We start from the raw sequence: 25,079 nt of genomic DNA on the forward strand, positions 1-25,079 counted from the left end.
GGCACCATATGTAGTTATTCCAGTATATTTCCTACAGTGTACTTTACAGTCCCATAAATAATTTTGTAACTATCAATGTGTACTTCTCAATCCCTTCACCTTTTTTACCCCGTCCCAACACTCCTCCCCTCTGCCAATCCTTAATCTTTTTCCCTGTACCTGGGAGTCTGTTTTGTTTTTTCATTTATATAGTTCTTTAGATCCACATATAAGTGAAATCATATGGTATTTATCTTTCTCTGAATGACTTATTTCACTTAGCATAATACCTTCCAGCTCCATCAATGTTGTCATAAACGGTAAAGATTTCATTTTTTATGACTTTTTCATATTTTTTAATAATTTTCTTTACTTCTTAAAGACCCTTTAACATTTCTTGTAACACTGGTTTGGTGGCAATGAACTCCTGTAGCTTTTTCTTGTCTGGGAAGCTCTTTATCAGTTCTTCTATTTTAAATGATAGCTTTTCTGGATAATCTTGATTGTAGGGCTCTGCTTTTTATCACTTTGAATACTTTCTGTTTGAGCATGCAAAGTTTGTGTTAAGAAATCAGCTGACAGTCTTCTGGGAGCTCCATAAGTAGGTTACTAACTGCTTTCTCTTGCTGCTTTCGAGATTCTCCCACTTTTTAAAATTTATCTTATTGGTTGAAAGTATTATAGATGTCCCCTTTTTTGAGACTCTTTAGATTTAATCTTTAGCATTTAAAAAAAAAGTTTGATTTTTAGAGAGAGGAAAGGAGAGGGAGAGAACAGTATCAATGTGAGAGTGGACCAGATATGGGCTACCTCCTGCATTCCCCCACCAAGGATCGAGTCTGCAACTCAGGCATATGCCCTTGAACAGGAATCAAACTGGCAAATCCTCTGCTGCATAGGACAATGACCAACTGAGTTACACCAGCCAGGGTTAACATTTGGCATTTTATTTATGACGTGTCTTAGTGTAGGCCTCTTTGGGTTCATCTTGTTTGGGATATTCTGCATTAACAGGAGTTGTATATTTATTTTCTTCACCAAGTTGAGAAAGTTTCTCTTATTTTCTTTTTTTAAAGGTTTTCAATTTCTGTCTTCTTCTGGCACTTCCATGATGCGATTATTGGTACACTTGAAATTGTCCCAAAGGTTACTAATACTATTATTTTTTTCCTGTTCTAATTGGGTGTTTTCTGTCTGCTTCCTTATATTCCAAATTGCTCTCTCTTTCTCTCCCCCTCTATCTTTTCCACACTCTCTAAGTCAATAGAGAGAAAAAAAATCAATGAAAAAAATATCTTCGAATGAGGATTAACAAAACGGAACAATAATTTAAAAAGGTCAAAAGAATATACTATGAATAAGGAAAAAAAAAGTATTTCTTTTTATTTTACTATTTTTTGTTGTTGTTAATCCTCACCTGAAGATATTTTCCCACTGATTTTTAGAAAGTAGAAGAGAGAGGGAAAGACACACAGAGAGAAAAAACATCAATGTGAGAGATACATGAATTGGTTGCCTCCTATATGCACCCTGAGCAGGGCCAAGGATTGAGACTGCAACCAAGGTATATGCCCCTGACCAGAATCAAACCTGGGACCCTTTAGTCTGCAGGCCAATGTTCTATCCACTGAGCCAAACCAGTTAAGGAAGTATTTCTTATATATTTAAGGTGCTAAAGGAAAAATACTAAAATTTTATGAAAAGTCAGTTTGGAGTATAACCTATAAAGCTGTTCAACACTGTTTACAAAATAGATAAAATTAGTTTAAAATTCAATTGTAGAAAACATTCTAGTTCCTATTCACTCATGTAACTTCATTATAACCAAAGGTATCACAACAAAAGATTATAAAAACATTTAAAATACAATTTTACATAATTTTTATTTACATTTTAGAATTTAAACAACTGCTGGGAACATCCTCTGTGGTGCAATGTAGTCTTTTTTTAAAAATCTAAAACTTTAAACTTTAAGAAAGGCTCATTAATGTTGTTTAAGGGCAAGCAACAAATGTGTTAGCTGAAAATAGCCACCTTATTGACTGAATGTGACACATACTTGGTTGTGTGAGCCTAGAGAGCCTCCCCACCTCTGTTTCTCCTCTGAGGGAGGAAGTCTTTGTGTACTTTTGTGCATTGGTTCCACTGAATTCATTACAATAGAGATGGACATTTGATATTCATAACGATCCAACATCTGAGCAATCTTCTTTCGAGACACACCGTGTTTATTCCTCCTAACGAAAAAGAAAAAGATTTTAATTCTTTTTAAACAATTTATAAGCTTAGACAGTAAATTGTTTCAAAATAAGGGTACCTACTCTAAATTATTTTTAGCAAATAAATACTAGAAGATACATCTCATTTACCTGCATTCTATACCAAAAAATTTATCATGGCTCTCTCAAAAATTTTAACAGTATTTTTAAAGGTTTAAAGATACTATAAATCAGAGCAAAATGTTAAATAGTTAAATCTTCATCACACAGAACTAACTACTGATTCACTGAACCACTGAATTAATCTCCCTTCTTTAAAAATATAAAAGATTATAAGTCAGTTTTCTTTTTAATATATATTTTTAATTGATTTCAGAGAGGAAGGGAGAGAGAGAGAGAGAGAGAGAGAGAGAGGGAGAGGGAGGGAGGGAGGGAAGGAGGGAGAGAGGGAGGGAGGGAGATATCAACAATGATATAGAACTATGATCAGCTACCTCCTGCCTGTCCCACACTGGGGATCAAGTCCACAAACTGGGCATGTTCCCTAACTGGGAATCGAAACATTAGCTCCTGGCTCATAGGTTGACGCTCAGCCAATGAGCGACACCTGCCGGGCAAGAGAGTCAGTTTGAGGATTATAGAATTGAGTGCACTTGTAGGACTTACAAAAATCCATATAAAATATTTGTCACTTTTTAAAACTTATTTTAGGACATGTCCTATGTTTGTATTTCATGTACTTTTATCTGTGAATTTACTTATGAAAAGAAGAAATGGTTTAAAAATTATTCTTGACCAACATTAACTTTTTACAACTTATTTTATCCTTGTAGTTTTCCATAATTTGACTTGGACATGGCAAAACACACATTTAATATTAGAGTTCTAGATTTACTAATTCATTTTCCCAGAAAAAGGACACAGAAGGAATGTTTACTTTTCAAAACTATTGGTGCTCATCCCATACAATAAAAAGGTAATATGCAAATTGTCCATCACTCAAACACACAAGATGGCCATCCCCATGTGGACACAAGATGGCTGCCACAAGATGGCCAGCAGGGGAGGGCATTTGTGGGGGGACCAGGCCAGCAGAGGAGGGCATTTGGGGGGGACTAGGCCTACAGGGGATGACAGTTGGGAGGAACAAGGCCTGCAAGGGAGGGCAGTTGGAGGAAGTGGGGGGAGACCAGGCCTGCAGGGGATGGCAGTTGGGAGGGACAAGGCCTGCAGGGGAGGGCAGTTGGGGGCAACCAGACCAGCAGGGGAGGACAGTTAGGGGTGATCAGGCCTAAAGGGGAGGGCAGTTGGTAGGTGACCAGGCCTGCAGCGAAGGGCAGTTAGGGGCGACCAGGCTGGCAGGCCAAAGCATTAGGGGCAATTAGGAGCCAGCAGTCCTGGATTGTGAGAGGGATCCCAGATTGGAGAGGATGCAGGCTGGGCTGAGGGACACAACACACTACCCCTCCCCAACACGCACGAATTTCATGCACCAGGCCTCTAGTGTTAAAGATAAGAAGAGAAAGCAAAAGAAAAGATAGAAGACTAAAAAAGAGACCTCAGGTTAGAAATTGGCAAGATAATCAATTTGACAATTCAATCAATTTTATACAAAAAAGCAAACTATACCAGACATCAAACTGATTTTAGTTTGTAAAATCAATTTATATTAAGAGTTAAAATAAATTTCAACAGTCCCTTAAGTATAAACAAATTCTAATTGCATTTCATCAATTCATTTGTTCATTATAACCCAAATATCTTTCTTATTTAAACTTCTCTTTTACCTGAGGTACAATATACTCAGAGCAGGTAAATAATATCATATATTAGTAAATCTATCTGTTTATTTATCCATATATGAACACATGGCATATAAGTCAGAAAGGGAAAGTAAGGTAATCAAAGGAATAAAAGACAAGGGAGAAAAAATTAAGTTAGTTGGATATCACATAGAATAGCACTTTAAGCTGGAAGAGAGCAAACTGAGGTGTGAAAAATAAAAATGATTTTATTTGGCTTATGGGATAGAGCATTGGCCTTTGAACTAAAGGGTCACAGGTTCGATTCTGGTCAAGGGCATGTACCTTGATTGCGGGCACATCCCCAGTGGGGTGTGCAGGAGGCAGTTGATCAATGTTTCTCTCTCATCGATGTTTCTAACTCTCTCTTCCTCTCCTTTACTCTCTGTAAAAATCAATAAAATATATATTTTTAAAAAGGGGAGGTGATGGCTGCAGAACTCTGTGAATATACTGCAAACCATTAAACTACATTCTTTCAATGGGTAAATTGTAAACTATATGAATTTTATCTTAAAGTTCTTATCAAAAGGGAGGGAGGGTGTGAAAGTGAAGGAAAAAAAGTCAGTCAGGAAAACCAGCACTGTGAGAAGAAAGGGATAAAGGTCGATACAAACAGATTAGGGTTGAAAGTAATATGAGTCCATAATTCCTTAACACAAATTCTGAAACCTAAAATGCTCCGAAAGCTCAGGTTTTTATGGACTCATATAGCAGCAAAACTTAACCAGACCTGTACTCATTTGGCAGCCCGATCTTCTTGAACTGACAATAGATTATGGCCCAGGGGTCTTCAAACTACGGCCCGCGGGCCACATGCGGCCCGCAGAGGAGTCTGATCCGGCCCGCCAGGTTTTTTGGGCAGTGAGCGCAGCCGAGGTGTTACAGTAGGAATTAGTAGTTCATATAGTCCGGCCCTCCAGCTCTCTGAGGGACCGTGATCTGGCCCCCACTTTAAAAAGTTTGAGGATCCTTGGATTATGCAGTGTTTCTTAACTATTTAGGCTGCTTAGTCATGATTTGCCATAGATATAGTAAGATACTGGATTATGACAAGCTGCCCAAACTCTGCTAGGGGGTGTTTTGACATCACTATATTACCTTTCTAACATCCCCCCAAATATGATTTCCAAAACACATTGATTCCAAGGATCTTGGTTATAGGATTATAGAGCTGTAGTGGTAAAGGTGAAAAGAGGGAGTAAGATGAAAATATCAAGTAAAAAGGTTATGGGATCTAAAACAGGAAGGCGATGAAGTTGGAAGGAATATGTAGAGAAGTGGCCTAGCTCAAAACCAGAGGGAAAAGTTCTAATTTTTCCTCAAATATACTTAACAACTACAACAAAAACTTAATAAAATTTAACAAGCAAGGTGTCTCAAAAACACTGAATTAAAGTCAATGTTCCTCTTAACCTGTTAACCGAGCGGGACCTATAAATACATCAAACGTAAACAATATAAACAAAATCAGGAACGGAACGGGTAGGACGTATGAATACGTCCTTGAAATATATGTTGTGCCCCGAGAGGGACGGTATATATTTTTCGTAATCTTTTTAAAAAAAATATTTTATTGATTTTTTTACAGAGAGGAAGGAAAGGGGAGGGATAGAGAGTTAGAAATATCGATGAGATGACAGAGAAACATTGATCAGCTGCCTCTTGCACACCCCCCACTGGGGATGTGCCTGCAACCAAGGTACATGCCCTTGACTGGAATCGAACCCGGGACCCTTCAGTCCCCAGACCGACGCTCTATCCACTGAGCCAAACCAGTTTCGGCTATTTTTTGTAATCTTTATCATTGTTTGTAAATTTTTTAATTTGACGTGTCCATTTTTTTTTGTCGGTATTCTTTTGTATTTTTTTTTTGTAATTTTGTATTTTCCTTCGTGCTTTATATATATAAATAAATGAAAAAATATATATATTTCATTTATTTTCATTAAGTATAAATAAATAAAAATAATATGAAATTACGTCCTAGTGAAAGAATACGTGCCCGTTACAGGTTGCGTCATTAAAAAGAGAACTCCCCAGTTAACAGGTTAACAGAAAGTAAGAAATAGTGGTTCCTAATCATAAGCAGTAAAAGACATGATAAGCAAAGCTAGTGGACATTGATCATGTAAAGGAGAAAAGAAAGAAAAAATAAAAATATTCAAAATAAATTTGAGTGTCTTACTTTTCTAATTCTTCAGGATCAAATTTCCACCAAGTTTCAGGTTCATGAAACTCTACTCTGTATCCTTTTCCTATGGCCTATTCCGAGGAAAGGAAGAAAACACAAACCCAGAGAATACTTCTTATAAAGTAAAAAGAAGGCAGATATAAATTTCATTTAGGTAATACTTCTAAATTTGCTCCACCAAGAAAAATTTTACTTTTAAAATAATATGTTTTACAACAATTTTAAGACCATTTAACTGGTAAAATTCCAATTACCATCAAGTTCAAGCAAAACCTACAAGATAAGCATATTCTTTAATAAGCAACATTCCCATATTTTTAAAATAAACAATCATACTTCTTTAGAAAACAAAGAAAATGTTTTAATAATAAAGATCAAAGTGACCAAAATTCCAGAATATGAAAAAATAAAAATGCTCTCATATTTCATATTTACCATTTCCACATATGGTTTCATTTCCCAAGCCTGTGTATTAGTGTTGTCTATTATAACTGGAGATCTCCCCTGATTGATAGCTTGTTTAGCTGAAATAAAAAAAATGAATTTAAAAACAAAAATAAAAACAAAGAACTATTAGGTTAAAATACAGAAATAAAACTCTAACTTTCATTACTAAGAAATTTTCTACATATCTACGTATACTGAAAACCAAACCTATGTAATTTCTTAAATTAGTGCCATGGAAAAAAGGGACTCTGCTAGATTAAAAGGGAATTATGAGACACAATCACATGCCCCATACATTTTCCAGACCAGATACTGGTTTTGATTAATTGTAAAGGACATGTTGAGGAAACTTCGTTCTTACACCTAGTAAAGAGTTTAGTCTAGAGCTAACTTTCATTATATAACTCTCAAATACAGGAGTAAGTTACATCTGAATATGGTCTGAATATGGAAAGAGGTGAACATTTAATGACATGGAAAGATGGAGATTTGTTAACTGAAAATGGCAAGTTGGAAGATAATATGCAAGTATGATCTTACTTTGGTCAAGATATAAAGATATAAGAATAGCTAAGATATCAAAAGTAGTATTCTATAGGTGGTAAGAATGTTTGCCATTTTATGCTTATCTGTATTTTCCAATGTTTTACAATTACAAATGATGCTTTTGGAATATCGGGATGACACTCCAACTAACTGAACTACCCAGCCAGGGTACAAATAATGCTTTTAAAAAAATGCTATGGCCAAGACCGGTTTGGCTCAGTGGATAGAGCGTTGGCCTGCGGACTGAAAGGTCCCAGGTTCGATTCAGGTCAAGGGCATGTACCTTGGTTGCGGGCACATCCCCAGTGGGGGGTGTGCAAGAGGCAGCTGATCGAAGATTCTCTCTCACTGATGTTTCTAACTCTATATCCCTCTCTCTTCCTCTCTGTAAAAAATCAATAAAATATATTTAAAAAGAAAGAAAAAAAAAAGGTTCCAGGTTCTATTCCGGTCAAGGGCATGTACCTTGGTTGCGGGAACATCCTCAGTGGGGTGTATGCAGGAGGCGGCTGATCGATGTTTCTCTCTCATCGATGTTTCTAACTCTCTATCCCTCTCTCTTCCTCTGTAAAAAATCAATAAAATATATTACAAAAATGCTATGGATTTATCATTCCTTTTTTTTTTTTTTTTTCTTTTTTTTTTTCTTTTTTTTTTTTAATTTTTTTTCAAATCAATCTTTATTGTTCATATTATTACAAAGGTTCCTCATTTCTTCCCCCCTCCACCAGGTTCCCACCCCACCCTCCGCCCCCTCCCCATCCCCCATTGTCCTCATCCATAGGTGCACAGTTTATGTTCAGTCTCTTCCTCCCTCCCTTTCCCCGATAGTAAATCCCTTTTCAGATAGTAAATCTGTTACTTAGCATTATCTCATATCACTAATACCTCCACATGCCCAATGATACACTTCACACAAAAGACATTTCCAAATAGGTCAACCAGCCTCATCCAGGCCCCACCCAAGGCACTTACAGATCAACACCCCAGCGCTATACTAACTCAACACATCCAGATCTAAGCCTTCATCACTTGATTCAGCAGACCCTCAAGTTCCCGCAAAAGTTTCCAGCCATGTCTGAGAGGCAGCTGTGGGCAGGTACAGGCGAGGAGCGAGCTGTTTCGGGCCTGGCCTCTGTTGCTCTGGTTCGTTCCACAACCAGCTGCTCCGGGTCTGGTCACTGCCGCTCCCGACCTAGTTGCTCTGGACTTGGCTGTTGCTGCTACAGGCCTGGCCGCACCCGACCCGGCTGCTCTGGGACCGGTTGCTCCGGTCCCGGCCGCTCCGGGCCTGGCCGCTCCCAGCCTGACAGCCGCTGCTCTGGGCCTGGCTGCTCCCAGCCTGGCAGCCACTGCTCCTGGCCTGGCCGCACCAGACCCGGCTGCTCCGGGCCTGGCCGCTCCCAGCCTGGCAGCCACTGCTCCTGGCCTGGACGCACCAGACCCGGCTGCTCCGGGCCTGGCCGCTCCCAGCCTGGCAGCTGCTGCTCCGGGCCTGGCCGCACAAGACCTGGCTGCTCCGGGCCTGGCCGCTCCCAGCCTGGCAGTCGCTGCTCCGGGCCTGGCCGCACCAGACCCAGCTGCTCCGGGCCTGGACGCTCCCAGCCTGGCAGCTGCTGCTCCGGGCCTGGCCGCTCCCAGCCTGGCAGCCGCTGCTCCTGGCCTGGCCGCACCAGACCCGGCTGCTCCGGGCCTGGCCGCTCCCAGCCTGGCAGCCGCTGCTCCAGGCCTGGCCGCACCAGACCCGGCTGCTCCGGGCCTGGCCACTCCCAGCCTGGCCGCCGCTGCTCCGGGCCTGGCCGCACCAGACCCAGCTGCTCCGGGCCTGGACGCTCCCAGCCTGGCAGCCGCTTCTCCAGGCCTGGCCACTCCCAGCCTGGCAGCCACTGCTCCGGGCCTGGCCGCACCAGACCCGGCTGCTCCAGGCCTGGCCGCTCCCAGCCTGGCAGCCGCTGCTCCTGGCCTGGCCGCACCAGACCCGGCTGCTTCGGGCCTGGCCGCTCCCAGCCTGGCAGCCGCTGCTCCTGGCCTGGCCGCACCAGACCCGGCTGCTCCGGGCCTGGCCGCTCCCAGCTTGGCAGCCGCTGCTCCTGGCCTGGCCGCACCAGACCCGGCTGCTCCGGGCCTGGCCGCTCCCAGCCTGGCAGCTGCTGCTCCGGGCCTGGCCGCTCCCAGCCTGGCAGCCGCTGCTCCGGGCCTGGCCACACCAGACCCGGCTGCTCCGGGCCTGGCCGCTCCCAGCCTGGCAGCCGCTGCTCCGGGCCTGGCCGCACCAGACCCGGCTGCTCCGGGCCTGGCCGCTCCCAGGCTGGCAGCCGCTACTCCGGGCCTGGCCGCACCAGACCCGGCTGCTCCGGGCCTGGCCGCTCCCAGCCTGGCAGCTGCTGCTCCGGGCCTGGCCGCTCCCAGCCTGGCAGCCGCTGCTCCGGGCTTGGCCACACCAGACCCGGCTGCTCCGGACCTGGCTGCTCCCAGCCTGGCAGCTGCTGCTCCGGGCCTGGCCGCTCCTAGCCTGGCAGCCGCTGCTCCAGGCCTGGCCACACCAGACCCAGCTGCTCCGGGCCTGGCCGCACCCGACCCGGCTGCTCCGAGCCTGGCCGCTCCCAGCCTGGATTCTTCGTGGTTGTCTACTGCTGTTCTGGGCCTGGCTGCTCCCAACCCGGCTGCTCTGGGCCGGGCTTCTCCGGGCCCAGCCACTCCGTGTCTGGGTGTTCCTGGACTGGCCACCCTGGGCTTGGCCGCCTCTGCCTCAGGCCTGGCTGCCACTGCCCCAGGTCTGGCTGCTCCAGTGCTGGCCGTTGATGCTTTTGTTCTGGCTGCTGCTGTTCTGGGGCCTGGCCACTGCTGCTCCGGGCCCAGCTGCCACTGCCTTGTGCCTGGCCACTCTAGGCCTGGTCGCCGCTGTTCCAACATTCTGTCCCTTTTTTCTCTTCTTTTTTTTTTCTTTTTTTAAAAAAAACAACAAAACGCATTTATGTTGCAATGTTGGCTGGTGCGTTGAGTTCTGACTTAGTCTTTGATTTTTCAAGATCTTCTTTGTATTCTTTCTTAAGTAATTTTACTATCATTTGCTCTCACTTGATTTCTTCACATTGAGAACTTCTTTGGTTTCTTCCTCCTTGTCCTGGGAGCTCAGCAGGTTGGCCTGTGGCACCCCTTTGTTCTCCGCGGGCTCCCGCGCTGCTCCAGCCTGTTGCCGGGGTCGGCGCCGCCCAGGAAGCAGCCCCCGTCCTTGGCTCCGTTGCCAGCGCTCAGCAGTCGAAGGCTCAGGGGCACCCCCCCCACTGGGGGCCCCGTCGCCCGGCTCCTTGCTGGCGCCCAGCTGGCCGGTGTCTGGCAGGGGCTCCTGCTCCTCGTGGCGTTCCTCCAGTCTGGAGCTTTCTTTCTCCCTCCCACTAGGGGAGTCCAGGATCAGAGTCAACAGACTGTCCTCTGCGCACAGTGTGCGCGACTCCGGGGGCTCGGCCTTTCGCCGCGCTCCCAGGACTCCACCTCACAGCCCCGTCTCCCCCTGCCCGAGCCTGGGTCCCCAGGGACTGGCCCAGACCTGGAGTTCGGGGAGGTCTGGACTGAGGCTCAGAGCTGCCGCCGGAGGCTTTGTTTCTTCCGGCTAGGGTAATCCAGCATCAGAGTCAACATTCAGTCCTCTGCGCGCCATGTGCGCGCGACTCCGGGGGCCCCGCATTTCGCCGTCCCCCGGGATTGTCTCCCCCTGCTGGAGCCTGGGTCCCCAGGGTCTGGCACATAACTTGGGGCTCAGTGCTGCCGGTTCGGGGGTTCAGCCCAGGCTGGGGGTTCTATTTCCTTCCTGCTAGGGAACGCCAGGCAGCACCCAGCCCTCTCCTCCTCTCCGGCTGCGACCTCTCCGCGCGCGCGTGTGTGCGAGCGCGCAGCATGTCTCCGTACCTTAGGCTTTTTTTCAGCTCCTCTGATTTTCCTTCTGGTTTTCTCCCTCCTTCCTATTGTAGAGTTTTCAGTCAGTCGACTACCTGTAGCTCTGGGCAATGTCCACTCTACATTTTAGTTGTATTCCTTTGAAATTGTTGTGAGCTGCTGCGGCTAGGTGTATACCCGAGCAGCCATCTTGGATCCTCCCTCCGATTTATCATTCCTTACCAGCAAAATTTTATATACCAAAATTTTATATAGTTGGTATATATACTAACAAACTAACTTTGTGGTTATTTTTTAAAATCATTTTTTTATTTTTAAATTACAGTTGACATACAATATATTAGTTTCATGTATACACCCCAGTGATTAGAAATAGACATTATAGAACTTACTAAGTGATCATCTCAATAAATCTCATATCCATCTGACACCAGATATAGTTATTATAATATTATTTATTATAACCTCCATGCTGTACTTTACATCCCCATGACTATTCTCTATTTGTACTCTAACCAATTTGTACTTCTTACCTTCACCTTTTCACCCATTCCAACACCCTTCCCATCTGGCAACCATTCAAAATGTTCTATTTATGAGTCAATTTCTGTTCTGTTTGTTTATTATTTTTTTAGAGTCAAGTTCAGGAAGAGCAGAGAGTTCCAAATAAGAGGAACCCAAAGAGGCACACACTACAAAAGCAACAAAAAATGATGCCCACACCAAGACACATAAAATGCAAAAGATGAAAGACAAAGTGAAAATCTTAAAAGCAGCAAGAGAAAAGTAGTTAGTTACCTACAAGGGAGTTCCCATAAGACTGTCAGCTGATTTCTCAACAGAAACTTTGCAGGCCAGAAGGGAGTGGCAATAAATTTTCACAGTAATAAAAGGACCTACAACCAATATTATCCTATCCTGCAAAATTGGTTAATATGTCTTAGGACTATGACTCAAACTGGGAGCCGAAATAGAAGAACTTTTATTTATTTTTTATATTAACTTTTTTTTATTAAATTATTATCTGTGTACCTATACCATTGGCCCCCTCCCTCCCCAAAGTTTTGTGTCCATTGGTTGTACTTACATGCACGTATACAAGTCCTTCGGTTGATCTCTTAACTATCCCAGATCTCCCTACCCTCCCTGCTGTAATTTAACAGTCTGCTTGTTGCTTTACTGTCTCTATATCTATCTTTTGGTTCATCAGTCTCCCTATCTCTACACCATCTCTTCTCCCATGAGGTGAAAAATCACTGCCACAGTGAACCACTGTTATGACAAAAGTATATAACTCTTAAGTGTAAACAGACAAATATAATTAAGAGTTCATAATAAAATTTAAAAGATTGAGGCAAAATGCAATGATAGAGAAGTTTTCTTGGGATTTAGTAAGTTCTACATAATGAAAACATTTATACAAAGGTCCAGGGCAGACAGAATTCTAAAGGTTAGTTAAGTAGTAATGACTGTAGCTGAGTACATATTTGGAAGAAGGTATCTCTAAACACCAATAGAAATTTAGAATTTGGGTCATATTCAATAGGACACCAAGATGCTATTCACTCCCCACTGCTCTATCCCCAATCATAAAGTGACCAAATCTTTCATTTAAAAAAAAACACACAAAACACCCAACAACAAAAAAACAAAAACAAAAACCATGGGCCTCAAAATCCACAATCCATGAAATTAAATTTTTGAGCTACATGGGCTCTAAGTTTCTCTGCAGGAAGAACAATCTGTGATGAGAAATCTAGGATGTGCTTCAAATTAGCTGTTGGTGCCCTAGTTGGTCACAATACTGAAAAGACACCTCCCTAGACATCTGCGAACTGTCTTAGCCTCAAATCCCTCTCCCTTCATTGTCACCTAGCAACAGCAGCCATTACGCTTTAAAAGAGTAGGTGGCTGTTCTTTTACTTGCCCTTGTATTGGTTAGCACTGCACTGGCCCTTTCCCTTCTGGTTAAGTAAAAATAGACTTCCTGCATCTATCTCTTCTTTTAGTAGTGAATTCTTTCACAGTCCACATCACCCGCCAACACCCTTACACTGATCATTTTTAGCATCACTAAAAATTAGATAATCAGACTTTGCTTACTCCCTGCAAAAAAAAAAAAAAAAAAAAGTTGAACATAATTAATCCTCTTCTTTGTGTTTTGTTAATCCTCACCCAAGGATATTTTTCCATTGGTTTTTAGAGGGTAGAAGGGAGAGGGACAGTCAGAGAGAAAAACACCTATGTGAGAGAGCTATATCAAGCGATTGCTTCCTGTACACTTAACTTCTATTTAAAGCAATATAGGGGAAAGAGAAACAAGTTAGATGGTTACCCTATGTGTGGCCAAAAGGGGGCCACAAACTAAACCTGACAAGGTCAGGGAGGCCTGCATGGCAGCCTTACAAACACAAGAGACCTAAAGGATGATCTGAAATTAAAACTTCCTAACTAAAAGCAAGTCATGGTGTGGGTGTGGGCAATGTTAAAATACGTACACAGATAATAATTTAATTTAAAAAATGTAAAAAAAAAAAAGCAAAGAAAAAAAAAAAGCAAGTCATGGTAGGTAGTCATATCCTAGGATGGTATCTTCCCTAACAAAGGTCAATCTATACCTTAATTGAGGCAGTCTACTGTCTCTTTGCACCTATAATAACATGCCTTTGGAAAGTCAGAATAATCCCTTTTCCCAGACCCTTCATGGCACAATCTTGCACAGAGCACCATATCACAGAACCCCTCTTTGTTATAGCATCTCTATGTGCTGTAAATGTCCATCTCTATGTGCTGTAAATGTTAACTATTAACCATCCTATATCCACCCACCAATGTAAAAGAAGTGTGGGTGACTGTTTTACTGTTTATCCAATTTCAGAGATTTCCCCGCTTTGCTTTACCCCAACTCCCTAATCTATGAACAGTGGATTTCATGTAACCCCATACTTCTTCCCCTTTGATGCTGATGTATAAGATAAGTAGTAAATATGCTATTTTTCTGGAACATTTTCTCAACCTGTTGAGATTTTGCTTCCTGGCTATTGTAGTCGCTTCGGCTCAAATAAATGCATAAAAATTCTTACAAGTTTGGACATTTCTCACATAAACACAAGGAAGCAAATAGACAACTACAGAATATGGGATATTCTACAAGACAAACAACCAAATTTCATCAACAAATTAATAGTATAAGGGTGACAAAAGGAGAAACTGCTACACATTAACAATTAAAAAAAACAAAATCAAATGTACTGTATAAGGACCTTGTTTGGATCCTGTAAGTAAACAGTTAAGACAATAGAGGAAATTTGATTACAGACTGGATATTATATGACAGGGGTCTTCAAACTACGGCCCGCAGAGGAGTCTGATCCGGCCCGCCAGGTTTTTTGGGCAGTGAGCGCAGCTGAGGTGTTACAGTAGGAATTAGTAGTTCATATAGTCCGGCCCTCCAGCTCTCTGAGGGACCGTGATCTGGCCCCCACTTTAAAAAGTTTGAGGGCCCCTGTTATATGATGTCAAGGAATTTTATGGGTGTTTTTTTTTAGGTGTGATGATGGTACTATATTTAAATAACATTAAGTAAGAAGGGGGTTAATTTGAAACGCATAAAGTATAATGTCTAGAACTGTTTCAAAATGCTTTAGTAATTAGAAAAGGTGAGGAGTGAAAACAAAAATAAAGTCAATATGGCAACTGGTATGATAACTGATAATTCTGAGTGATAAGTACATGGGGTTCAGTGTAATCTGACTCTAGGTTTATATTTTCTCTTAATAAAATCAATTTGTTTTCAGAAAGGAAGGGAGAAGGAGAGATAGAAATATCCTGCATGCCCCCTACTGGGGATCAAGCCCACAATCAGAGCATGTGTCCTTGACCGGAATCAAACCTGGGACCCTTTGGTCCTCAAGCTGACGCTCTATCCACTGAGCCAAACCAGCTAGGGCTATCATCAATGCATTCATCTATTAGAAAATAAATTAACTTACACTATATTCATTTAGTAACATAATTCTAGACCAAGTATTCAATCTGACTGCAACATGAGAATGTCTGGGTAACTTAAAACACACACACAAACCAATGCTTAGATCCACTCCAGACAATCTAAACCAGAATCTCTGGGGCTAACTCAGACTTAGGTGTTTTGTTTGTTTTTTTGTAGGGGAAGGGCAGGGAAGAGAGGGAAAGGAAGGAGAAATGAAAGAGAGAGAGAGACCAATTAGTTGCCTACTGTATGCACCCACACAGGGGATTTAATCCACAACCCAGGTTCATGGTCCTGAACAGGAATCGAACCTGCAACTTTCTGGTGTACAATATGACACTCTAACCAACTGAGCGACCTGGTCTGGATCAGGCACATATATATATATATATATATTTTTTTTTTTTAAAAAAGGTCCCCAAGTAATTAAAATATGCAGCCAAGATTAAGAACCACTATTCCATGATGAAAAGAAATTGACTTCTATGCTTCTAAAAAATGTATCAAATAGATTTTTCATGGAGTCATATCAATGAAAAAAACTTTTAATATTCACAGCATTATATTAAGCCTTAAAAAACATTAACATTACTCTTAGGGAAATAACTTTTTGGAATACATAACAATAGTATCAGTTCTCTGAATTTATTCAATATAAAATAAAGCCTACCAAAATATCCCACCCACTATTTTACCAGTTTATACTGGTATACTATTCACAGTTTACAAAGTATTTTATCTAAAGTCTCTGATTTTCACAACCTTGCAAGTATCACTGTTTCTAGTAGATGAAAAAAATTGTATCTCAAAGCTGTTCAAATGGCTTATGAAAGTCATTCAGTTGGTAGAAGTCAAATGAGGAATATAAATCCAGCCCCGGCTGGTTTGGCCCAGTGGATAGAGCATCAGCCTGTGGATTGAAGGGTCCTAGGTTCGATTCCAGTCAAGGGCACATACCTGGGTTGTGGAATTGATCCCCAGTAGAGGGATACAGGGAGCAGCCAATCAATGATTCTCTCTCATCATTGATATTTCTCTCTCTCTCTCCCTCTCCTTTCCTCTCTGAAATCAATAAAAATGTATTAAAAAAATCCAGGTCTTCTGACTCTTACTCAAATATTCTATCCCAGGAGACTTGGCCTAAAACAAACCTCTGTTCTGGTTCCAGTCATGGGCATCATCAAGTTGATTAACATTATACCTGTACCCATCTTGATGGTGAAAATAGTCATCAGTGCTGAACACAATGCCATCACGACTCTGCCCAAGCAGAATTCTGTTAATAAAAGAAATCATAAAGTGCCATTTATAAAATGTATAGCCGTGAATAAAACTTAGTAAGTGAATTTTAGGTACATACCTGTAAGTATATTGCAAACAGAAAATAGTAGCATAGGAGCTGAACCTTAAGAACCTTGCAGATTTTAAGTATCACTTCAACACCTAATTGTATAGTTATAGCCAGTTTCAAAAACTTTTTTTAAAGCAGCATATTAAAACTTTTAAAAGTCTTTCAACCAATCACAAAATTATGTCAACTACTGTCCATGGTTTTCTTTAGTGAATGTGTACTTGGTGTCTAAAATTGCCTAAAAATAGAGCAGCAGATAACCTAAAGGGCAAGTAAGCATAAGCAAGCAATTCACCTGTGGAAAACTGTAATTAAATCAGGATAGCGCTGATAAACTCATTTCCATAAAGCACAAATGTAAAACCAACAAGTAGGAATCAGAAATAGCTTGAGGCTTAATGTTGTGAAACAACCAGTGATCCTCCACAGTATGATCAAACTTCAGTTTTTTTAAGACATTAAATCAGTAGGGGACATGCAGGAGGCAGCCAATCAATGATTCTTCCTCATCATTGATGTTTCTCTCTCTCTCCCTCTGCCTTCCTCTCTGAAATCACAAAAATATATATATTTTAAAATGCCTGTATCAATCCAAATATACCTGATGTCATACCAACCACTTTAACAAAAGTAAATTATTAAAGAATATGAGTCTTTTCAAAATCATTATAAACCAAAGATTGTCTGCGCCACCCCAAGACTCCGCCCCTTCCAAGCAGAGTATAGAAGCCCGCCTAGCTGAGACACTGCTGATCCTCACAGCCAATTGGCTTGGAGATCAACACTTCCCAGTGATACCAACAATAAGCAAGGTTTAACAACAAGACTGCACACACAGCCCACAAAGGGCTACACCAAGACTGTCCACCGCAGGTAACTGGGAAGGCTGTGCTACTGGGCTCTACCAGAACACCTAGCACACAAAGCTATTCCATCAAATCAGGGAAACAACTAAAATGCAGAGAAGAGGAAGGACACAAAGGAAGGAGATGGAGGAAAAGAAAAGAATGGACATTGAGTTCAAAACTACAGTTATAAGGCTTTTCAAGAATATCCTAAAAAAGGCCGATAAAATAAATGAGACCTATGAGGATATGAAAAGGGATCAACTAGAAATAAAAAGGGATCAACTAGAAATAAAAAAAAACAACAACATTGTCTGAAATAAAAAATATTACAGAGTCCTAAAAACAGTCTGGAAGATCGCAAGAATCAAGACAAAGATTTAGAACACAAAGAGCCAGAGGACACTCCTCTGCAAAAGCAAGAAGATAAGAGAATCCAGAAAGTTGAAGACAGTGTAAGAAACCTCTGGGACAATTTCAAGCGAACCAACATCAGAATTATGGGGGTCTCAGAAGAAGAGACAGAGCAAGATACTGAAAACATATTAAAAGAAATAATGACAGAAAACTCCCACCTGGGGCAAGAAATAGATTTACAAGTCCAGAAAGCACACAGAACCCCAAAGAAAAAGAATCCAAAGAGGACCACACCAAGACACATCATAATTAAAATTCCAAGAGCAAAAGACAAAGAGAGAATATTAAAAGCAGCAAGAGAAAAGCAGGTAGTTACCTATAAAGGAGCACCCATATGATCGTCAGCTGATTTCTCAACAGAAACCATGCAGGCCAGACGGGAATGGCAAGAAATATTCAAGGTGATAAATAGCAAGAACCTACAGCCAAAACTACTCTACCCAGCAAAGCTATCACTCAGAATCAAAGGCCAGATAAAGAGCTTCCCAAATAAAAAAAAGCTAAAGGAGTTCATCACCGCCAAACCAGAATTATATGAATTGCTGAAGGGGGTTATTTAGGAAGAGGAAGAAGATAAAGATAAAAATTATGAACAACAAATACATAACTATGAACAAGTGAAACTAAAAACCAAGGGAATTAAAAAATCTGATGAACAATATTAACTGGTGAATATAAAAGAATCAGAGGTATGGAAGGGGAGTGGACTGACGATTCTCGGGGACAAGGGGCGTGGGGGGTGTGGGAAGAGACTGAACAAAAACTGTGCACCTATGGATGAGGTCAGTGGGGGGTGGGGAAAGGACAGAGGGTGGGAACCTGGTGGAGGGGAGCAATTGAGGGGGGAAGGGAAAGAGGAACACATTTGTAATAATCTGAATAAAGATTTATTAAAAAAATAAAAAGAAAAAAGAAATCAGAAATTCTGGCCGTGATGGGAGAACTCGGGCTATACCCCTTCGGCAGGGAATCCCCAGCTCCCTGCAAACAATTGCAGGCTCTGCTATTGCCCAAAAGCCTTGGGTAGAAGACCCCCAGCTCCCTGCGATCGCAGGTTCCGCCCCTGTCCAGGCCTGCCCAGACCAAAAGCCTCTGGCTGAGGCTTTCGGCCTTGGACAGGGGACCCCCAGCTCCCTGTGAACACAGGCTCCACTCCTGCCCCCTCGTTCTGATTGCAGGCTTGGCTGCCCAGGAGTCTCCTGTCTCAGGCCCTTCCCAGGCAGCTCTGGGCCCATGCGGCCTTACCTCACAGTGACCTGGGTGCCAAGATGTTTCTGGGACACAGGCACTGGGCACCTATATATGCAAATTAACAGCCATATTTAGGTTAATTTGCATAATCAGTCTGATTGGCTATGGGCGTAGCGAAGGTATGGTCAATTTACGTGCTTGTTAGGTAAGATTCCTCACTAGAGAGTATGTGGCTGTATATTCAATTTCAAACAAACAATCCTGCTTTATTAAAAAGCTAGAGGCCTGGTGAACGAAATTTGTGCGTTGAGGGGGGATCCCCCTGAGCTCAGCCTGCACCCTCTACAATCTGGGACATCCTTCTCACAATCTGGGACCGCTAGCTCCTAACTATTCACCTGCCTGATCAACCCTAACTGCCCCCCACGCCAGACTGATCACCACTAATCGTCTCTGCCTGCTGGCCTGATTACCACTACCTCCCCACTCCCTGCCAGCCTGGTTGCCCCCAACTGCTTCCCTTGCCAGCCTGGTCATCCCTAACAGCCTCCCCCCGCCCCCCCCAGCCTGATCACCCCCAACTGCCCCCCCCCCCCCCCCCCCCCGCTGGCCTGGTTGCCCCACACAGCCTGCTGTTCAGTTGTTTCTATGAGGGCGTCCTGACCAATTTGCATATTATCCTTTTATTAGTATATAGTGTTGACCAAAGCGATACTCTTTAACCAAGCTACTCCAAGTCAGGAGTCACACGCAGAGCTTTTCATGCATCAGATACTAAAGTAAAGGAGAAGGGAAAAAACACTATCATTGATATCAGTAGTTTGTTCTTTTATCAGTTTTAGAAAATTCTCCCAAGTCCCTTACGTTGAATTTATTCTTTTTAGCCTCTGCTTATTCTATAAAATGAGAAGAACACAACCCATCTCAAGATTTTTATATATAAAAGTACTCTGCAAATTGTAACACCAATGGTAATTTCTACTATAACTTCCATTCTTATATGTACCTAATCCCTTAATAAAATATACATGCTACATGTTATCAATGTTATCATCTCCCACTACAACTATCTTCCTGAAATTATACTGAGTTATATTTTATTCATATTCAATTTCAACATACTCCATGAATCTAGAAAAGTGCCCATGTTTGTGACAACTTCACTTGTAATTTCTATCCTTTCTAAAGAACTGAAATTTTATCTTTACAAAATCTTCACTAAAGAGCAATCAAAAAGTAAAGACCTAAAATAAACTCAAAATTTACTTACAATGATCAAAGCTTACAATCTAGTTTGAAATGTCTATGTTATAAATTTAATCTTACTCTAATTTCTTGCTTCTAAAGAAACTTGTTTAGCTTGCTCAGGTTTGTCTTGCAAGTAAATATAAAACATTTACAAAATGGTTCCTTGGAATTCTTTATCCTCCCCCCGAAAATACCACATAAATTTTTTTTTCTCCTTATCTGGCAAAAACCTTCCATCATCCTACATGAATTGTAAAGAATTTGTATTGTATTTCTTTGTGTTATTTTTCACAACTGCAAAAATGTATTTGTGTGCAACATTCTTTTAAAAAATGTAGACAAAAACATGAATCTGAAATATTTCTATCAGATAAAACATCACCAGTTCTAACTCCATTAATTCATACAGGGGTGGGCAAAAGTAGATTTATAGTTGTGAGTGTGATAGTTTATTCTTGTATTATTATTTATTAATTGTTGTATTATTTTTCCATACAAACAATTGTAAACCTCCTGTATATTGCTCATGTCAAACTCAAAGAAACCAAAAACAAGAGTTCCCTCTGTCAGTCAATGGTATGAACAGAGCACAGTGCTTAATACATGCTCAAAATTACTTTCCTTGGGTTATCTCATTTGCTTCTCAAGTATTACTCATTCTATTGTATTAACAGACAGCAAAATCTGTTCATGGTCATAAAGTGAAACAGCGGAGTCAAAGCCCAACTCTTCTTAAATAGCTGACTTAAAAGTGAAGGCCAGCACATTCTCAAATAGCATTTGCTTTCACCACTGTCATAATTACATATGGATTTTTTATTATTAAAATATAATGGTGTATTTATTAAAGATCTTTGCAAATTATTAACATAGATATGCCAATTCGCCTTTCCTCTATCAGAAAACATCTTTTAAAAATATTTACACTGTCAGATGCCATTTTCAAGAATAAAAATTTTCTACTAGAAACATGAAAGCATTTATCACTAATTATCACAACTATCATTTATGACTTCAAAGTAATGAATTACCAAGTATTCAATTGGTATCCTTTACTTACCGAGATAATGTTGTTTTCCCAGAACCAGGCAAGCCTCTTAAAAGAATAAGTAACTTCTGTAATTTGTTTAATTTTTCCTCTTGAAACTGCTGGTTCATAAACCTGTCTGTTCTATTATACTTGTCCATAGAAGGATCTTCCCAGCATCCTTCACTGGTTTCACAGAAACCATTATTCACATACCCATCTTGTACAGTGTAGTCATTTCCATAGGGAAGATCACTAATGATATTCTCATAGTCAGTATATTCATTGTTTTGATCAAAAGTCAAGCAATCCCAATTAATGTGACAATTATCTTCATAACAACCATTTCGAATCTGAGGGCCATGGAAAATATTTGGTAGACTTGGTGGAGCATTGAATCTTTGAATATTTAAATAGTTAAAACTGGGAAGAGGAGGACCTCGGGGTACTATAAAAGAATGCACTGATTGCCATTCAGGCCTGAAGGAAGTAAAGGACATGTCACCAAATGTAGGTATTCCTTGCCTATGACAAGAATATTTGCCTGGCTCATTCCCCACGTACTGTTGATAACCACAATGTGACTGAAGAACATTAGTAAGATCTATTTTCTTTTTTTCTTCATATTTGATCACATCATTATTATTGTCTTGATAATATGAAATAAATTGTTCCTCAGAGGGTTCAGGTTCCTTACTACTGCCTTCTAAATCATCTTTTTCATTTTCAAGCTCTTCAATTTCTTTGTAAAACTGGAATAACTCATTATCAATCTCTGATTTTTTGCAGTTAAATTTCTGTTTCTCTTCTTGTCCTCCTTTGCCATTGTTTGTGTCTGCTTGATTCTTCCTTTCATTACATTTCTTTTCCTGAGTGGGTTTGTAAATGGGTCCTATAAATGCTTTACTTGTGCTATATATCTCATCATCTGTGGATACCAATGGAGGACTTGTAGCCTGTAAAACTTGTGAATCAATGGACTCACTAACAGTTGGTCTATCAGCAGGCATCTTATCATGCATAGGTTTCAGCAAATCTGTGGTTTTGACAGTGTCCTCCTGAAGAGAACTATGTCCTCTGTCATCAGGGATGGTCAAAGGGATCCAATCATTTCCAACTTTCTCTTGGACTCTGTGAAAATTAGAACTACCATGATGGGGGAAAACTAAAGACTCTTTGGTTAACTTCAATTTTTTATGGCATGGTTCACTTGTTAGATCTTCCCCATATCCCAAGGATTTAGCTTCAATTTCACCATAAGGCATCTAAGGAGCACACAAATCATACAATTAATAGCTAATATTTTAAAAATTCTAAACAAGTTTCTTTGGAAACAAAATAGAAAAAGGCACTTAAGTTTGTGATAGTAAATGGTAACATATTCCCAAAATACAAAAATTATAAATTTGTAACTTTATAATCAGTTACTATTTAAGTATTGTTATAATTTGAGAGGGATCTCATTGAAGGTAAGCGTAGTCATTTTTTTTTTTTTTTTTTAAAGAGAAACCTGCCTAAACCGGTTTGGCTCAATGAATAGAGCGTCGGCTTGGGGACTGAAAGGCCCCAGGTTCGATTCCGGTCAAGGGCATGTACCTTGGTTGCGGGCATATCCCCAGTAGGGAGTGTGCAAGAGGCAGCTAGCTGATCGATGACTCTCTCTCATCGATGTTTCTAACTCTCTCTCTCTCTCCCTTCCTCTCTGTACAAAATCAATAAAATATTTTAAAAAAAGAAAAAAAAGATAAACCTCTCCTTGAATCTAAATGACACATTTCTGAACTTAGAGAACTTAAAAAACTTTGACTCTCTAAAGTTGAATAAATAATATACATTTTGATGATAAGATATCGTTTAAAAGAAAAAACTACTTCAGCTGCACTGAAAATGAGGCAAATCAGGGGCCCTCAATAATACAATCCGAAAGCTTGCTTTGCTCAGTTCTTCGTTCTGCCCACTCTCGGGTATTCCTCCAACACGAAGAAAAAGGCAAAAAGGCGAACAGAGAACAGACCCACAGGACTGAGGCTACAGAAAGACACAACGGTAAGGAACGCCGAACACCAGAGCCCTAACTCGGCCACCTCAGCTTCCTGTTTCCTCGATGGAGAGGTCAGAAAAGTCCCAGGAAGAGAAGGGGGCGGGGGCACGGAGCGCAGCCCCGCACACACCCTGCGCACAGCCTCCCGGGAGGCCGGCAGAAGTGCGTTCCTGCTTTCTCAGTCCCAACAGAAACAAGTTCAGGTTCTGCCGAGAATCCGTGCGCAGCTAACGGAAGGGTCTGACCAAGTGCCGGCGAGAATCCACATCGAAGACATTAGAAGGGAAAAACGGCAAGAGTCCTCACCACGACCCCCACCCCCCACCCCCCCCAACACACACACCTGAAGTTGGCTGTTTACTCACCTTACCGGACAGCTCCGCATTGACCTTCACCTAGCAACAAAACCGTGCTCCGGAAGGACACAGGCCGCTGAGACGCTGAAAGAAACGCGGAAACACGGCCCTGGAGCAAAACTCCGGAGGGCTGAAAGCCCGTCCAGAACTACGAGCCACACTCGTCAGCGCACAAATGGCGGCCACCTCACAGTGACCCAGAAGAAATCGCGGGCTCGCGCTGGGCATTGTGGGAATTGAAGTCCAGCGTCACACCGGTCGGCAAGTCTCTACGGACGACTGGTCTCCCAGACTCCATTGCGCCATTAACCCGCTGAGTTTGCAGCCAACTTAACCCGGAACTGGTTCCTAGAGAGGGGAAGTTACTTAAAACTCCAACTTCTGCCAAGGAAGTGTCACGCTGTGGGATTCACGCTTAAACATACGTAAGCGGCTCTCTGTACTTTTAAGGCTTTTTACAAAGAATCAGGTTTTTCAAATGCAACTCAACGTTTGGGATCGCAAAGTAGAGCTGCCCTTGTTTTTACGAAAACCATTCAGTAATTGTCTTCTCAGGTTCTTCCACCGAAAGAACATCGCAGCAGCAGAGCCTTGACAACTGATAAAAATGCTTATGATAAAATCATGTAATGTTATATGTCTGTTTTGTTTCGGGAGATAAAAACCAATTACTGAGCTTTCCCATTTAAAAGTCAATACATACAGTATGTGGAAAGCGCTTAGAACAGCGCCTGGTAAAAAGAGGCTGTGTGTTTATTAAATTAGAAATAAATACAGGCCTTGGTTAGAGCGTCCTCACGAGGTATGCCAGGGTTGCAGGTTAGATCCCACCCGCCCCACCTGCGGCGGGGCACATACAAGAAGCAACCAATGAATGCATAAATAAGTGGAACAACAAATTGAAGTGTCCCCCCACCCCTTCCTCTCTCTTTCTAAAATCAATCAATAAAAAATAATAATTAGAAAAGAATGATACGAACTGAACAACTGGTAATATTCGGCATAGGGTCCCCTCTCCCTAGACCTCCACCCTGCCCAGGATTCTTTCCTATTCCTGCCAGGATAACTGCTAATCTCTTCATAGTTAAATAAAACTTTGTTGTCATTGTGTTTTAATTTATAAATACAATATTTAAAATCACAGTACGGACAGAATGTTTGCATTTGATTATTTAACAGCCTCATGAACAAGAGGATTCAGCAAAGCATTTCCTTCCCTCAAAGAAAGAATCTTCCTCAAATACAGATTTCCATATTGACATTAGTAGATTCCAGTTATGCATCCTCCCTTGAAACAACCACATAAATGAAGTAGGTCCTTCTCTGGATATTACATCCAGAGGCACAGGATGTCTGTCTATCCATTGTAAGGTGTTATTAATCTCATGTGATCAAGGTGTTATCCAGTTTCTCCACTATATACTTTCCTCTTTGGAACTAATGAGCAATCTATGAGGAGATACTTTGAGATCAAGCCAATATCTTGCTCCTACTCAAACTTTTCCTTATGGTTCAGCCTCCATTGATGATT

At 41.6% G+C, this 25,079-nt stretch overlaps 1 protein-coding gene across 4 annotated transcripts; it reads right to left on the reverse strand.

Annotated features, from left to right (window-relative positions):
* Positions 1-1,832: 1,832 nt before the first annotated feature.
* On the reverse strand, positions 1,833-23,751 carry N4BP2L2 (NEDD4 binding protein 2 like 2). Of its 4 annotated transcripts, XM_084878576.1 has the most exons (6): positions 23,558-23,751; positions 21,185-22,416; positions 16,224-16,348; positions 6,630-6,718; positions 6,189-6,265; positions 1,833-2,216 (listed from the first exon to the last, which is right to left on the reverse strand). In XM_084878576.1, exons 2-6 carry the CDS (start codon positions 22,414-22,416, stop codon positions 2,015-2,017), a joined length of 1,725 nt encoding a protein of 574 aa, XP_084734702.1. In that variant the 5' UTR covers positions 23,558-23,751; the 3' UTR covers positions 1,833-2,014. The 4 variants fall into 4 exon arrangements, with proteins under 4 accessions (XP_084734702.1, XP_084734705.1, XP_084734703.1 ...); XM_084878579.1 differs by lacking the exon at positions 21,185-22,416 and having other exon boundaries at positions 16,274-16,348; positions 23,558-23,750; XM_084878577.1 differs by lacking the exon at positions 21,185-22,416 and having other exon boundaries at positions 23,558-23,749.
* Positions 23,752-25,079: the final 1,328 nt, after the last annotated feature.

The sequence above is a fragment of the Pipistrellus hanaki genome (assembly GCF_964339955.1).
Source record: "Pipistrellus hanaki genome assembly, chromosome: 3".
In the NCBI taxonomy this organism is placed as follows: Eukaryota; Metazoa; Chordata; class Mammalia; order Chiroptera; family Vespertilionidae; genus Pipistrellus; species Pipistrellus hanaki.